Here is a 15,404-nt window from a genome sequence, read left to right on the forward strand (position 1 = left end):
TATTCATCGTGCATTAAGGCATAGAGGAGAACTTAAAAGGATTTAAAGCTATTGATACCTTATATAAATAAGTTTGTTATAAAAATAAAGACCATACAAAATATAGCTAGGAAACGAAAATATAACCTTATGATGGAGAAGTAATCAATACGGCAGCCGTTTTATACGCAGTGAGTGGGTAAATATGCCATAAATAGACCCCAAAACTATGGACTCAGGCACGTCGTCTTTTTCCAAACACCACCTAAAAGCCGAGTTTTCCCACCAACTGCCATTAATCTGGGATACTCCCCAAGCCGCCACACGTAGGTGGGGACCTTAAACCCCACGGAACCCCCTACGTCCCCTTACCACACACTAATGGCACTCTGAGGCTGCTAACAAAGTCTGGAAAGCCGACCAAAAACTGGTTGCCATCGCCCGACACTGTCACCGCCGCTGGCGTTGGGCAAAAGTGTCAAAGTGCTAAAGTATGTTCAAAGATTCATAAGATTAAATGCAAAAGCCTATCTCTTTCTGCGCCTCTGTTGCTGTCTCTGTTTGGCCTTGCTTGTCTGGAAGACAGCTAAATGTTGCCAATAGTAGGTAAGCCAGAAAAAAACGAACATGTCTAGAGCCCGAATAAGTATGCTTACTTTTTTTGCTATACTTAAAAACATAAAAAATAAATTTAAGGCGAAATGGTATTTAAATCACCAGACGATTCTATCAAAAATTAAAGATTATAAAAACAATTGCCAACGCTTAGACCGAAAGACTTGTGTACGTCAGCCAAGCCTTAAGCTAGACTCAGTATAAAACAAAAACGTTCTGAGCCCAAATATATACTTACTAAGAAGCTTACTTTTTTTCGATATATAGAGTTAAAAAATAATAGATAAATTAAAGATTGTTTTTTTTTTTAAGTTACAGAAACTTAAAATCTACAACTTGAAGGTTTTGCGTACTATTGGCAACGCCCAGCCCGAAACACTTTTGTAGATATTCCACCCATTATTTCTTTTAAACGCATGTCAGACATGGCGTATGCGCGATGTGTGTGTACGCCGAAGACGATGAAACTCATTATGCTCGGTTCGAAGGAAGCGAATGGAAGGAAAAGAAAAGCCAAAGTCTAGTCCTGACGCCGAAGGCTACCGACGACGTCTGGCCAGTCCTTGAACTCACCTCGAGATTTTCATTTAGCCTAGGCCAATGCATTATATGTACTCCCTGCATTAGCCTTACCTAAAAGTTCATTGCCCTTTGGCTTTTAATTTATTTTTCTTCTCTATTTTTTTTAAGAAATTATATGCAGAGATAGCGTGAATTTCAATTTTCTCCAGCCTGCCACGCTTTTCTTCCTGCTTTCTCTGTTCGGAATGCCCGCACAGAGTGAGCGCGAAAAATTTAAATTGAAAATGCAAAATGCTCATATGCAATTTGTTTGGAAGAAAAGCTGAGTAGGGGGAAAGGGGCTTTGGCCCTTTTTACAGTTTGCCGGGCATAAAAATCCACGACGGTCTACATTGTTGTCAGTTTGTAGCTTTGGCTACAATCGTTTGCTTTACGACCACACCCATACACACACATGCTGGCAGGACAAGAGCATTTGGCATTTTATGCGAAATGTTTCCTCGGCGAAGGAACCGTCGGGATTCGGCATTATAGTTGTATGAGAACCCATCCTTTTGCTACCAATTCCAACTTCAACTGCAGATTCCCGCCATTCCACTCTTTGGCCTGGCTTTAAAATTAAGTTTACATTTTTAATGTGGCAAAAAAGTATCTGCCTCTCGCCTTCTGGAGCTGCGTCAGTTTTATGTTTGCCAACTTTAATGGACATGACTTTTGGTATTTTTGCGCGCAAGTTGATAGTCAGCATGAGAAATAGTTGAAGGAGACATAAAGAATAGGGAGTATGTGGCAAATAAGTCATATGATATGGCAAATGATAGGGGTGTAAAATATGTCAGCTGGATGAAGATAACACAACGGAATTTGATTAAATTCCTGGTCATGAAAGTGGAAAGTGATGTGGTGTTATAAAATCCCTTTCTTTGTACACTTAGACAGCTTAAAATCCTACTTTTTTCGTAAAATCTAATGATATACCTAAATGTCAAAATGTGTAGGTTTCCCGTCGATAATTTAAGTAAATAATATTAAATAAATATATTTAGTCCAATTATTTATTTTTATTTTCTTACATGACTTTTACCAATACAATTTTCAAGGGGTATGAACTGATTAATCATTTATTGCAATTTATTGGTTCACTGCGCTCATAAATTTGAAATCCATGAAATAGTTAAAACAACAAAACAATCAAATTACAGCTTACGAATTTGTTATACCAACATAATCAAATCATTATTTATTTATATATGATTCATTTTTATTTATTTCGTCTATCTAATTTCCAATAATGAATGCATTTGTTGTAAACGAATTTAATTTTGTCGTCATAATAAATCTTTGACCATGAATAAAATACATATGGTTGTAATTATAAACAAGAATTATCGTTTAAAATACGTCATTCATTGTTTTTCGACTTTTATTCATGATAATTTATAATTGATTTGTTAGGAAATTACAATAAACCTTAAGGACTGACTAAACTATTAAAAATCACTGCTAGATATGAAAATCGCCTTTAATTATGCCAATTATTCTTAGAGTATATATAAATCAAATCCCGAAGAATAGCTATTTTCTTTGATTAACGTGCCTTACCCCATCAAACATTACTCATACGCCGCATTGGCCGCCGCGCAATTCATCAGAGCGTGTAACTAGCGTCCGTATTTCTATAGAAGATCTAGATTATATATATATATATATAAGCTCGCCCGAGTTGATTGAGCCGCGTTGGCCAAATCACGTTGCAATTGCCACAGACGAAGCTGAAGCGCAAACGAGAGGAGAAACGAGACTCATTAGACCGAAGCGTGATGCGTGACACCAACTTTAAATTGTGCAAGGACGACAGGACCTCTTCGCTATCCCCCGCCTCCCCGATCCTTTCGCCCACAACCGACCGCCAACCATTTCCCATTTCCATCACATTGCAGCGTAATCTTGGCCATTACTCAAAAAGTAGCTTCGCACGTAGCCTGCGTCTGAAAAGGAATCGCGGAAAAAGTTGCACACAGAGATAGCTACACTTGAGAAAATATCCGATTTCGATTTGAATTTACAAATAAATGACTTGAGTTTTTTAATTTGAAGAAAGAGAATTTACAAATTCACAAATTAAACAATTCTTTTAACCATCAACTTCTTATTAGTTTTACTTTTAATTTCGCTTGACACTTAAAGAATTTTCCACCAAAGAACTTCTCTCTATATAAATGTTGAATTTTTCGAGCTGGAAATTTAAACAAGATGTTTTTCTATTCAATCTTTCTTAAACACATTACCATGAATATATCAAAAATATAAGTTCGTTTTTAAATATAGTCAGTGTTTTTTAAGCGGCAAAGTAATTGTATAACTTTAAGATAATAATACCAATTTTTCGCTGGGGTAGACTGGCTCTGCGGGCGACATTTGTAGTCTGTTTGTGTTTGTATTGCCTTTTTGTCCAACGGCACCTCGTCCTGCCACCGAACCCTCCACCTCCCCCTCGGCCTTGCGCCTCTGTCATTTCCACAGTCGCCTTTGAAATCAGAATCCACTGGAGCTCCCCTGTGCCTCCCCTAATAGCTTTGTTATGCTAATTTCACGACGGCTGCTGGCCATCCGAGTCGCCTTTTGCCCCTCGGTCCTGGCGGCTTTTGATGCTGTTTCTTATTAATTTAATTATAAATATTATTTTTTTTTTCGGTTGTTGTTCTTGGGTAGCAATTGCTTCAGTACCAGGAAATGGGAAATGTCCACATTTGCAGCGTGATTTTAAATTTTTTGCTGGGAGAAGATTTCTAATTTCAGTTTTGTGTGCTTATCAACGGAAAAAAATACAGATATAATTCTGCGCTTAAGTAGAGATTTACAATTTGGTCTCGATTATTACTTTTTTTACAGACATCCGATTTCAAAATGGCATACCTCTAAATGATTGTGGTTTAATTGATGTATCCACTTTCCAAGTTTTCGAAAAATGGATTTGCAGAAAAGTGTCCAAAAACTACACTTCCAGACTCATAACTTTTCTTACACACGTCCGATTTCGCAGTGGCAGATTTCTAAATAATTGTGGTTTAATTCTCTAAAAATCTGTATACTCATCTTGGTCTGCATTTTTGTGTCGATTTTTAGTCATTTTTATGAGCTAACCCCTTTCCAAATTTTCGAAAAATGGCATTGCCGAAAAATGACCAAAAATTAGCACTTCTAACTAACTTAACTTTTCTGACTGACATCCGATTATCAAGTGGCATGGCTCTAAATGATTGTGTTTTAATGCTCTAAAAATCTGTATCCCCATCTTGGTTTGTATTTTTGAGTCGAGTTTTCGTCATTTTTATGTGGAAACCCGTTTCCAAATATTCAAATAATGGCTTTGCAGAAAAGTGTCCAAAATCTGCACTTCCAGGCTCATAACTTTTCTTACAGACATCCGATTTCAAAGTGGCATACTTCTAAATAATTGTAACTTAATTCTCTATAAATCTGTATATTCGTCTTAATTTGTATGAAACATAATAAAAACTACATTTGAATTCGTTTCAGGACTTTCATTAATTTCTATCGACTTAAAAATGACTAAGGCAATGCATTGATTACATTGTGATATTTTGTCAAGTGCTTTTTTGTGGCATTTACCATTTACTTTTTGTGAGCCAGATGCTTTTATTTACTGTTGGAAGACTGAAGAACATCGTTGTCATTGGTTTTTCCCTTTTTCCTTTTCGTAGTACTTGCAAAAAAGTGAAACTCTGTCATTTGGTGAAAGGGATTTGGCTGGAAAGTCTTTCATAAGCATGGCATAAATTCTTTGTCAATTGTGGCAAATTCTTAGCCATCCAGCTGGTCAGTCGTCCTGCTTCCAGTGGTCACTGTAGTTTTCTCTCTTTCTCTTCTGCTCCATCTCTTCCTTTCTAATTCTGACATGTGTGTGCTGGTGAAGTCCTCAAATTGTAACTAGAATTTGATTGTGCAGAGGCACAGAAGTGCATTGATTGGATTAGCCCTGCAAAAGGCGAGTTCATGTGGCCATAAATGAAATAAAAGACCTGTAAGCCATGAGATTATCATGGATGCAGGTGGTCAAAACGCATTGAGGTAATTGAGGATTCTCTTTACAAGTGGTTCTCTCAATAAAGGCAGACAAATTCGTGAAGTTCTTAGTCAGAATTGATTTTGGGCTTAAAAAATAAATAAATAAAATTAGGAAAAGCGATTTTCAATTAAAGTAAATATATACTTAAAAGTGTGATATTTTTAAAATAATTTAAACGGTATTGTTCAGTTTATTAATCAACTGTGTATGTCATATTAATTATTATTTTATTTTTCTCTGTTTCAAATCAATAAAAATATATATTGTTTACTGTTAAAATAGATATAAGTGTTTACAATGTTTTATGTTTTGTGTTTATTCAAGTATTCCCCAGGAAGTATCTCATTCAATGTTTCTTCTTTGGAGGCTCTTCTATTGTTGTTTGTCCGTCTTTCCTTTCCCTTTTCCTGTTTTCTAGCCTTGGTTGGCCCTGTTTGTTGGCATGTGGCTAAGGAATGGCTTACAAGCAGACTGCCTGTTTTTTTCTGGCTCTCCTTTCGACCCGTGAGATGCAACCGATTATCTTCCGACCTTCCTGCCTTTCATTTCTTACCTCTGGTTATTATCCTTCCAGCTCGGCAGCAGCCTTGTTCATGATTTCCAGCTGCTTGTAGCTGCATTCTTGAGCTCAATCAAACAGGAAGTTGGGCGAATATGCATTGGGTTAACTGAGCGATATTCGTATTTTAAGGATTCTTGGCCGAAAAAGCCGAAGAGTTTTATAATTAAAATTCCCTGGACTCGGAATGTTAGGTGCATTCCCCTACAGAATTTAAATGTCGTTTTACCAGAATGGTTGCGTGTGTGCGCCCGACGTTCAAGTGAAACTTTAGACATAAAAGCCAGACCCCTTGAAATCCTTTTTTTCTGTGTCCACCCTTTCGGGCTTTATTGTTGTTGCCTGGCTCTGGCTAAAACCATGCAGACATTTGGACCTAACTACTTGAAGTTTTATGCCCCCTTTTCTTTGCTTCTTTTTCCCTTTTTTTTTCGTGCCACATGGGAGGACTTTATGGCGCATACGTGTGGGCTCCTTTGGGCGCATATTGAAAACCCAGCATTGTTATGACTTTGAAACAAACTGAGGGCGAAAGCATCTTTTCTCCTTAGCCCTCAACTTAATGGCAGGTGCAAGAAAAAATGTGTGGCAGAAAAAGAGTGAGCGAAATAAAACTGTTATCGGTCTGCGTGCTCAAAAGCGCACTTGATTGCTCAAATCCTTTGTGTATCCCCTTTTAAGCCTTTTGTTTTCCATTATGCGCCGGAAGTGTTGCAAACACTTCAGCACGGGACAGCAGCCAAAGCCGCAGCAACAATAACAGTAACCCGAGAAGAACTAAAAGGGCAAGGAAAGTCCAAGTCCAAGACAGAGTCTCGAGCGGCACTTCTTTCTTTTTCTACACAAAAAAAAGCAGATTGGTAATTACAAAGTATTCAAGGCAAAAAAGAAGTTTGCATGCCTTAAATAGCTTTAAACTGTTGCAAAAAAAACAACAACATTGTCTGAGAGGCACATCTTTAAATAAAACAACATTAAAGTAATTTAAATTGTTAACCTTTCTTTATAAAAAAATTTTTTAAAACAAAAAAATCTTATTAAGATTTTTTGAACAAAATAAGCTAATTCTTTCCGTGTATATGTAGATTTGACGACATTTTTAATACAAATAAAACAGGAAGAAGGCACACGGAAATAAAGCATAATAATGTGGCATGACAATGAAGCGGCAAGCGGCTGTGGAAAACGGGAGGCAGGGGAAAAGCGACGCGTGCCAAACGGGAAAACACTCATAACGCTTGGCTCCCCATATTTTCCCGCCCCCTTTCTTCTGAGTCGGACCCTCGTGGCTTTCTCCTGTCAATATGTTTCCCGCTCGACTTGTGCTATAATTGTGTCTTCCCTCTCCGGAACACTTGCCATATTGTCGTATGTGTGTGTGTGTGTGTGTCATCGGGGGCTAAGGAATGGAGATAATGCCAACCGGGACACTTTCAGTTACTTAGCCCAAGAAGCGTGGGGAGCGTCTGCTGCTCGGGGACTGAAGGACTGAACCCGAAGCCGAGAGTTTGCTTCCCTTCTTTGTTCCTGTCGTTTTAGAAACTTACAAGTGGCCAACGAAAAATATCCCAACTGAAGCTAAAATAATTAGCTGGAGGGCTAAGCTGAAATTGCAGAAAAATGAGAAGGGCTCAAGGGGCAGCTCGAAGAGATGAAAGGAGAAAGTGGGTTACAGGGAAAGGAGAAAGAATTTAAGACGAAGCCGGGTTAGGAAATACTTTAGTATTTTAAAATGTAACGAAGGGAGGAACAAAGTAGACTTAAACTTCATTTAAGTTTGTGGAAACTTAAAGGGACAATAATGTTATCTTTTTTTTTTTTTTTTTTTTTTTTTTTTTTTTTTTTTGGAGTGTATCCTGCTTTTATTGTTTATTTATTTATTTATTATTTGATTAGCGCACTGCTACTCAATTGGCAACTTAATCTAATCAGTCTTTAATATAATCGGTTTCATTGGGTCTTCTTTGTTGCTTAAGACTAAAAATTTAACCTAGACATTTTAGGGAGAAATATTGCTGTTGTTGTTATTGATGATGTTTAGGTCAAAACCCGGTCAGGTAGGTCTTGAGGGTGGTGTCGCTTTAGTCTTCTTTTGACTCTTGTTCGAGGGTCAGCGTTATTAATGGCAGCAGTTCCAAGTTTCCTGGCTAGGCTGTTGGGGTGCTCATTTAACCTTTCCATGTACTTCCGAGCAAGTTCCTGCAGCTTGTCTCCAAGTTTGGGCACATTGAGATCACGTTCGATGTCACTGGTTCGCATAAACCACGGAGCTCCAGAGATCCTTCGAAGTGTTTTCGCTTGCAGAACCCGGATTTTGTTGAGGTTGGTTTTTGCAGCGATGCCATAAACCTGGAGTCCATAGAAAAGAGTTGGCGCTAATATGGATTTATAAATTTGGACCTTACAGCCAAGTGCGAGCTTGTTGCGTGGTGCGAGAAGCCAAGCCATCCGAGAAACTTTGGTCCTGTAAGAGTGTTGGATACAAGTAATGTGCCTGCCAAATGTTAGTTTTTTGTCCAAAGTGACACCAAGGTACTTGTATGCAGGAAGGGCTCTGATTGGACTTCCGTTGAGGCTGACTCCAGGGCAGCTACTTCGACAATTGGTGAACGTTACATTGGCACATTTGTCTGCGTTTACTCGAATGTTCCAGTTCATGGCCCATTGGTGAAATGCGTCCAGATATTGTTGCAATGCAAATGTGGCAGCCAATATACTTTTGCTTTTTGTCAGGACAGCAGTGTCATCGGCGTAGGTCGCAATTAGCACGTTTTGTTCAGCAACTTCAGTGATTGGAGATTGTGTAGGCATATCTGAAGCATAAATACTGTAGAGAGTAGGGCCGAGGACGCTACCTTGGGGAACTCCGGCAGAGATCGGTTTGGTTGACGACTTGTACCCATCAGCAGATACGTGGAAAGTGCGTTCTTCCAGGAAGCTTTTCACGAGCTGGAACAGCTGTGGCGTAAAAAGACTTTTGGCTTTGTACAGGAGCCCAGGGTGCCACACTCTGTCAAAGGCCTGCTGGATGTCAAGGAAGGCAGCAACTGCATATTCCTGCTTCTCTAGGGCTTCTAAAGCAAAATTGACAACTCTGTGCAATTGCTCAGGAGTTCCATGTTGAAGACGAAAGCCGAACTGAAATTCCGGGATCGCACTGGTGACATTCTCGTAAGTGAGCAGCCTATTCAGGATCAGCCTTTCCATGATTTTTCCCAGGCCTGGTAGAAGACTAATGGGCCTGTATGAGTCCACGTCAGTCGGCGATTTACCTGGTTTTGGGATCATGATTATACTCGCCGATTTCCAAACTTTCGGGAAGTATCCAAGAGTTAGTATGCCGTTGAATAATGACACCAGGAATTGCAAGGCTTGATCCGGTAAAAGTCGAATCGTTCTGTTGTCGAGCAGGTCTTCACCGGGAGTTTTCTTCGGTGAAAGTTTAGCTACAAGGTCTTTAACCTCTGTCAGTGTGACAGGGCTAGCAGGCAGGCTCATTTGAAATGGAGATTCTAGAAACTCATCAACTTGTCGACGTATGCTTTCAGGTGAATAGTCGTAAGGCTTGAAACGTTGCTCGAGGTTGTTAGCGAACGCTTCAGCTTTCTCTAGGCTCGTACGGCACCAGCCACCTGAGGGATTCTTAATTGCTGACTTTGGGGTGGGCTGAGCCTTGTACCGTTTTGTGATACGCCACAACGAGTAGTTGGAACTAGCATCTGTGCCCAGATTCTCCAAAAAGCTGTCAATAGATTCTTGTTTTCTTCGGGCGAGCGCCTTGCTTAGACAGTTAGCAAGCCGTTTATGTATCTGATGCATTCGAGCGTCTCCCGTTCTTGCATATTCTCTTCTTACTCTTCGCTTTAGGTTGAGAAGTGCCGCAATTCTGTGTGGTAGCTGGAGATGTCTAGAGGTCTCTGTATTTTGGCGATTCCCAGGTGCAGCTATCTCAGCAGCCTGGTTTATCATGCGCATGAAAAGGCTGATGGCATTGTCAATGTCAGAAGGTTCCTGGGCTTCTATGTTAACCTCGCTCAGCTGCTCTAGGTAGGCTTTGAATGCATTTGTATTAGCACCTCTGGGAAGGAGTTGCGTGCGCTGTGGTTTTTTCACTGGTGTGGCATGCAATCTGGCCAGGATTGGAGTGTGGTCCGAGGAGAGTTCATGGAGTGTTTTTACTTCTAGCCTGTTTATAGCGTATCCGTTGATTATGAAAAAATCAAGCGCTGTCGGTGTTATCAGGGGGTTGTATGAGTAAAAAGTGGGTTCACCTGTGGCAAGTACTTGGTAATGCCCATTTGCAATGACATCTTGCAACTGTTTACCCCTTCTACAGGCTCTTGAGTTTCCCCACCATGCATGTTTGGCATTATAGTCACCGCCAGCAATAAATTTGCTTCCAAGTCCGGCCAGCAAGGACTCAAATTCTGATTGGATCCATCTTTCTGCTGGAGGTAGATATATAGCTACTAATGTTACATTTCCGTCTGCAGTCTGTAATTGAATGCTCGCTATCTGCCTGTCATTGCTAGAGGCGGCAGGCAAGGGATTATGGCTTAGGGAATCCTTTATAATGACTGCAGAGCCACCTTTGCTGTTGCCACTAGGGTGATAAGCATGGTATATAAGATAGCCTGGCAAGTAGATGCGCTGACCATCGCGCATGTGAGTTTCTGTGGCAAGCATTACATCTATGTTATGATCGCTGAGGAATATTCGAAGCTCTTCAGATACTCTGACTAATCCACGAGCGTTCCACAATCCGATATTTAATTCTGATTGAATCATTTCGGCAATCGCGCAATGAGAACGTGAACCAGCTCTCTGAAAGCCTTGTTGGACTCAGCATTTTCCTGCATCAGCTTAAATAAAGTGTCCAGTTTGCTATTAATGTCGCGGATGGCATTATCTAACGCTGTGAATTTAAGGGTGAGCCTAGGGTCTGAAGGAGAGCTTGCGTCACTCTGCGAGGTTGAGCCAGTCCTTGCTTGCATATCCTTGGGTCGAGCTATATCAGCATACGATATATTCGTTCTTAATGCCTGAGCTGGTATGAATCCATGCGATACGCGTCCTGGATCATTTGTTACCGGGAGTCTAGGCCTCGGCTTTTGTTTTTTATTTTTTTCTAATCTGACCGGGCAATCTTTATCTGTCGAGACGTGGTTACCGCCACAGTTTACGCACAAGCATGTATCGCTTACACAGAGTGTGGAACCAGTAACATGAGAACCACTACATTTACCACAAACAGGGTCCTGAACACAGTAGTTTTTAGAATGTCCAAAAATTTGGCATCTTTGACATTGAAGTAATTCTTTTCTACGGGGTGCACGCTCGACAGTGACTCTGTATCTCCCGAGTTGCGTAATTTTTAGGGACTCTGCGACGTTTGCACCCTGCTTAAGGTTGATATAAAACATATTCTGCCTAGTTTTATAATTTACTGTAGCTTCATTATCATCTTCGTTCACCTGGATGTTCTTCCAATCAGTCTTTTTGGGGCAGTATATGTTAAGTACCTCAAAGCCGAATTCAGTAAATCCCTGTGTTATTTGAGATTTCGGAACGTTTGTATGGAGTCCTTTCAGAACTACTCTGTAGGCCTTGTCTTCTTTTAACTGATGGTGCCAAAATTTACACTTAAGAGTTGTCAGTGTTTTTACAGCTAGCCGAAAAGCGTCTGAGTTGGCTGTATATATTCTGGATACACCAAATTTGGAAGTGCGGATGTTGTAGTTTTTGGAGCCAATGCTAAGGTCAAGAGATTGTTCCAATAAGACCGGATCGCTTACGTTCGGTACACAAATAGCAGGGATCTTGTTAGATTTTGTAGGCTGTCTATCTCCATTGGGGGCATCAGACTCATCATTGTCATCCAACATGTCTTGCTCCATACTTTCCGCTTCAGCAGCCAGAATCGCAAAGCGATTGTTTCCGAATGTTGGTGCAGCGGATGTAGAGGCCGCCTCATTGGGAGTCGCAGTGGCCTGCCGTTTAGTTTTGCGAATCGGAGGAGGAGACAGGACAGGTAAAGGGGAGTTAGTCACTCCTTTGCGTTTCCTATTAATACTCCGATTGTCTGCTTGAAAGATGCATTTTGTTAAATTATTGTCAGACATAGTTGGGTAAATGCTAGGTGCCACGATTGCAGACCCAGTGTATGTTGGAGTACAGACCAAGCTTGCCTGGACGTTGGAGATGGTGCAGGTTACACTTGTAGTGGCGTTGCTGCTGATTGCCACCAACGAGGAGGTCGTTGCTTGTGTTGGCATACCTGCGAGTAAAGCAGTTACATCTGTACGCTTAGCGCGGAGCTGGCAGCGTATTTCTTCAGGGTCTGCATCAGCTACTTTCCTCATCTCCTCAAACTTATCACATCCATTACTGGGGCGCAATTGAGCAGGTAAATTCTCCATTATATCGGACGATGTAAGTCTGAGAGACAGGTCGATGACAACCTCTCGCTCGCGCAGACGCGCAGGGCGAGGGGCAAAGCACAAAACAGCTTAAAACTTGCTTATTGTTATAAGAATCGCGATAAAATACCGTCACCGCTCAGCAGTGACTGCAGATAAACTTCGTGTGCAAGAAAAGCCCACGAGCCAAGAAGATGTTTAAAAAACACAAAATATAATTTAGGAGCTACACGTGGATTTCTACCAAGCTGATTGCCATTCACAACGAAACAATATAATGTTATCAAATACTAATTAATTTCTAGTCATGAGTTACTTTCAGCGCTTCAAAATATTACAAATCCATGCAAGGCATGTCCTTAAAGAAATTTAATTGTGTCGGTACTGATAAAAACCTATTAAAATCCATTATTTGTATTTATATTTTAAAACCTAACGTAATTTATATGTAGCATAATAGGATTTTTAATTAATTTATAAATGAAATGAATAAATGTAATGCGATATCAATATTTAAAACGTGTGAAAAGGTTTTATTTTTATTAAGTGACCAAGTTAAGTTTTTGGTTGAAGGTCTTACAATTTAACAGTTTTATATTAGCTTGGCGTTCTATTAAATCATTTCGCATGATATGAACCTTAAGTTGAACTTCATAACTTAAAGAGTAAACACTCCCAGCTCCATATTTGCCCATCGTGATCTGCAAAGACAACCCCTCTGTCTGTTCAAATTCGCACCACTCATTCAGGTCAGCTGGCGGTCGTTTCCTCCGACTCACCGCCAACTCATTTTCCGGTTGACAGGAGCGCTTTGATTCCAGCACATCACCTGACAATTTGTTGACTCAACTAATCTCCTTCTCCGCCCACTTTCCCATTTCAGATGCCCAGGATGGGGAGACGTCACAAACACTGCCATCATCGGTTGTGCGGTTCATCTTCATCTCCGTTGCAGCGGCTGGTGGAGCTGCAGCTCCTCCTGCCGGCGCTCCTGGTCGTCCTGCTGGCCACCACCCTCGGCCTCGCATGCCGCGTCTCCGAGTTCTCCTGCAAGGGCAGCGGGAACAGCGGCAACATCTGCGTGCCCCTCGACAAATACTGCGACGGACGCAGCGATTGCGCCGATGGCAGCGATGAGCCCAAACATTGCTCCGGTGAGTGAATGTCGCCAGCTGTCGTCCTCCCTTCTCGGGGTTAACAAATAGTACAGTAAACAGTCGAAAGAAACAACTGATTCAGCTTAAAATAAAAATCATAGCTAAAGAAATAAAAATACCTTAATGATTTTATTGATATTCAGTCGGTAATAACGAAATTTTACGATATTTAAACCTTTGATATTTATAACAAGTCAATTTTAATGAACTTTTTGAAATTACTTATATATTAAATACTTTAGATTACTTAATAGTAATCTATTACTCTCAACTTTAAAAGCCAATAATTAAATAACACATAAAGCTTATATAATATATTTTATTGAATCAGAATATTCAAAGATTTGTTTACTCTAGTTGACATTAACGTTCGTCCAACTCACATTCTGTTTTTTCTGTTTCCACCGACAGTCTGCAATCGTACATATTATGGCGATATCGGACGCACCTATGCCATAAAAGTGCCAACGCCACAGTGGAATAAATTGCCTTTCCTCTGTCACTTGACATTCACAGCATCCGGTCATGATCAAGGCGACATTGTCCAGGTGAGTAAAGCGGTGGTGGAGGTTCCTGGGGATGGTGGGTGTTTGTGGTAGTGATGGGAACTACGTGGCTACTTGTACCTAAATGTATAACGAGGTATTGTTTTAATTTCCTTCTTGATATAACTCTTGCATTTAAGGTTTATCCTTTTTATTTTAAATACAAATTATTTCTTTTTTTTTGGATTAACCGAAATGATTAAAGTTAACTTACTATTCATTTTTGTAGTAGGCCACCTTACACCCGATAAACTATCGATTGTTAATGTTAAGCTAACATTAAGGATAACATAATCCTTAAGCAAGCCCAATGTTAATCATTCTTGGTATATGGTTTGAATAAAGTGGACGTGTTTTAATAGAAAGTGCCTGAATTATTATATATACCGCTCCTGTAACATTTTATATCTCAGGTTAAACATTTTTAAAAGAATACATTGTAATAAAGGCAAGAAAATATAGATTTCCCCAACGGATATTGCTAGTTTTTTATGGTATAGCGTGAAATCACTATAAATCTAGAAATCACCTTAGTTGATTAAGAAGAAAGGGTACCTTTGCCATCACTGGTGGCAAATGGCTTGGTATTTGTGGTGCCGAATCAGTGGAGTGTTTGTCCGTTTCTGTTGTTGTCCGCTGTTCACTGTCCGTTGTCCGTTTGTTGGCTTTAGTGCGCCGTAGGCCAAAGATTAGCCGTGCGTCAGCGAAATAAAAGTGCAATGCACACACACACACGTGCTCTTAAGGGCAGAAGGAGAGAGGTCCTGCAGGAGGAGTGCACTCTAACGGCAACCTGCACACACACTGGACACACATACACACAGCCAGGAGACAGCGACACGCACAAATGCACCGCCGTGAAATATTTCGAGACACATCCTCCTCCCCCGATTCCAACAATGGCAACCCGAATCGTACGTATCACATGAGAAGCTGTCTGTGCCTGCCATCCGGACAAGGCATATGCGTTTTGTCTGGAAAAGCACCGGTTTATTCAGGTCCACGGGTGTTTTACTCTGTATCTGTATAACTGTGTCAATTCACAACATTTATTTAGCAAAACTGGATCATATTTATCGATTATAAACAATTCTAAATAAACTTTCATTATGAAATTTCATTAAATGTTGTTATCGCCAAATGACTTCCAAAAGGCGATTAGTTTTTACTGAAAGGGAAAACCTAGAATCATTTTAAACTTATTTACATTCGGTTTCAATAATATTCCATAAATGCAATAATAATTATTTCATTGCAAATTGAATACTTTTATGTCTATTCTTCAAACGATTAGAATTTCAGTCAGGAGTGTCAGAATGTTTCCACCTCTAAATTACTTGATTCTGACTATCTAGTTATTTATTTATAAGTAATAAATATTCCTTTAATCGAAAACAAGTAGAGCACAGAAGTGTCACTTAATTTTTCAGGGTATTTCGAAACGTATATATTCCAATTCTCGTTGGCGCCACACTCCGTTCGTGCTTGTTAGGTAAAATGTCTCCATTTCTCGCCTTG

The 15,404-nt window shown here is 40.1% G+C and overlaps 1 protein-coding gene across 1 annotated transcript in view; it reads left to right on the forward strand.

Moving 5' to 3' along the window:
- The window catches only part of LOC108044176, a 110,945-nt gene that overhangs the window by 45,715 nt on the left and 49,826 nt on the right, over positions 1-15,404 (forward strand). The window contains 2 exon segments of the mRNA XM_044457668.1: positions 13,068-13,338; positions 13,753-13,889. Of these exon segments, the coding sequence (XP_044313603.1) occupies positions 13,068-13,338; positions 13,753-13,889 (408 nt within the window).

This window comes from Drosophila rhopaloa, unplaced genomic scaffold (assembly GCF_018152115.1).
Source record: "Drosophila rhopaloa isolate 14029-0021.01 unplaced genomic scaffold, ASM1815211v1 contig_163, whole genome shotgun sequence".
Lineage (NCBI taxonomy): Eukaryota > Metazoa > Arthropoda > Insecta > Diptera > Drosophilidae > Drosophila > Drosophila rhopaloa.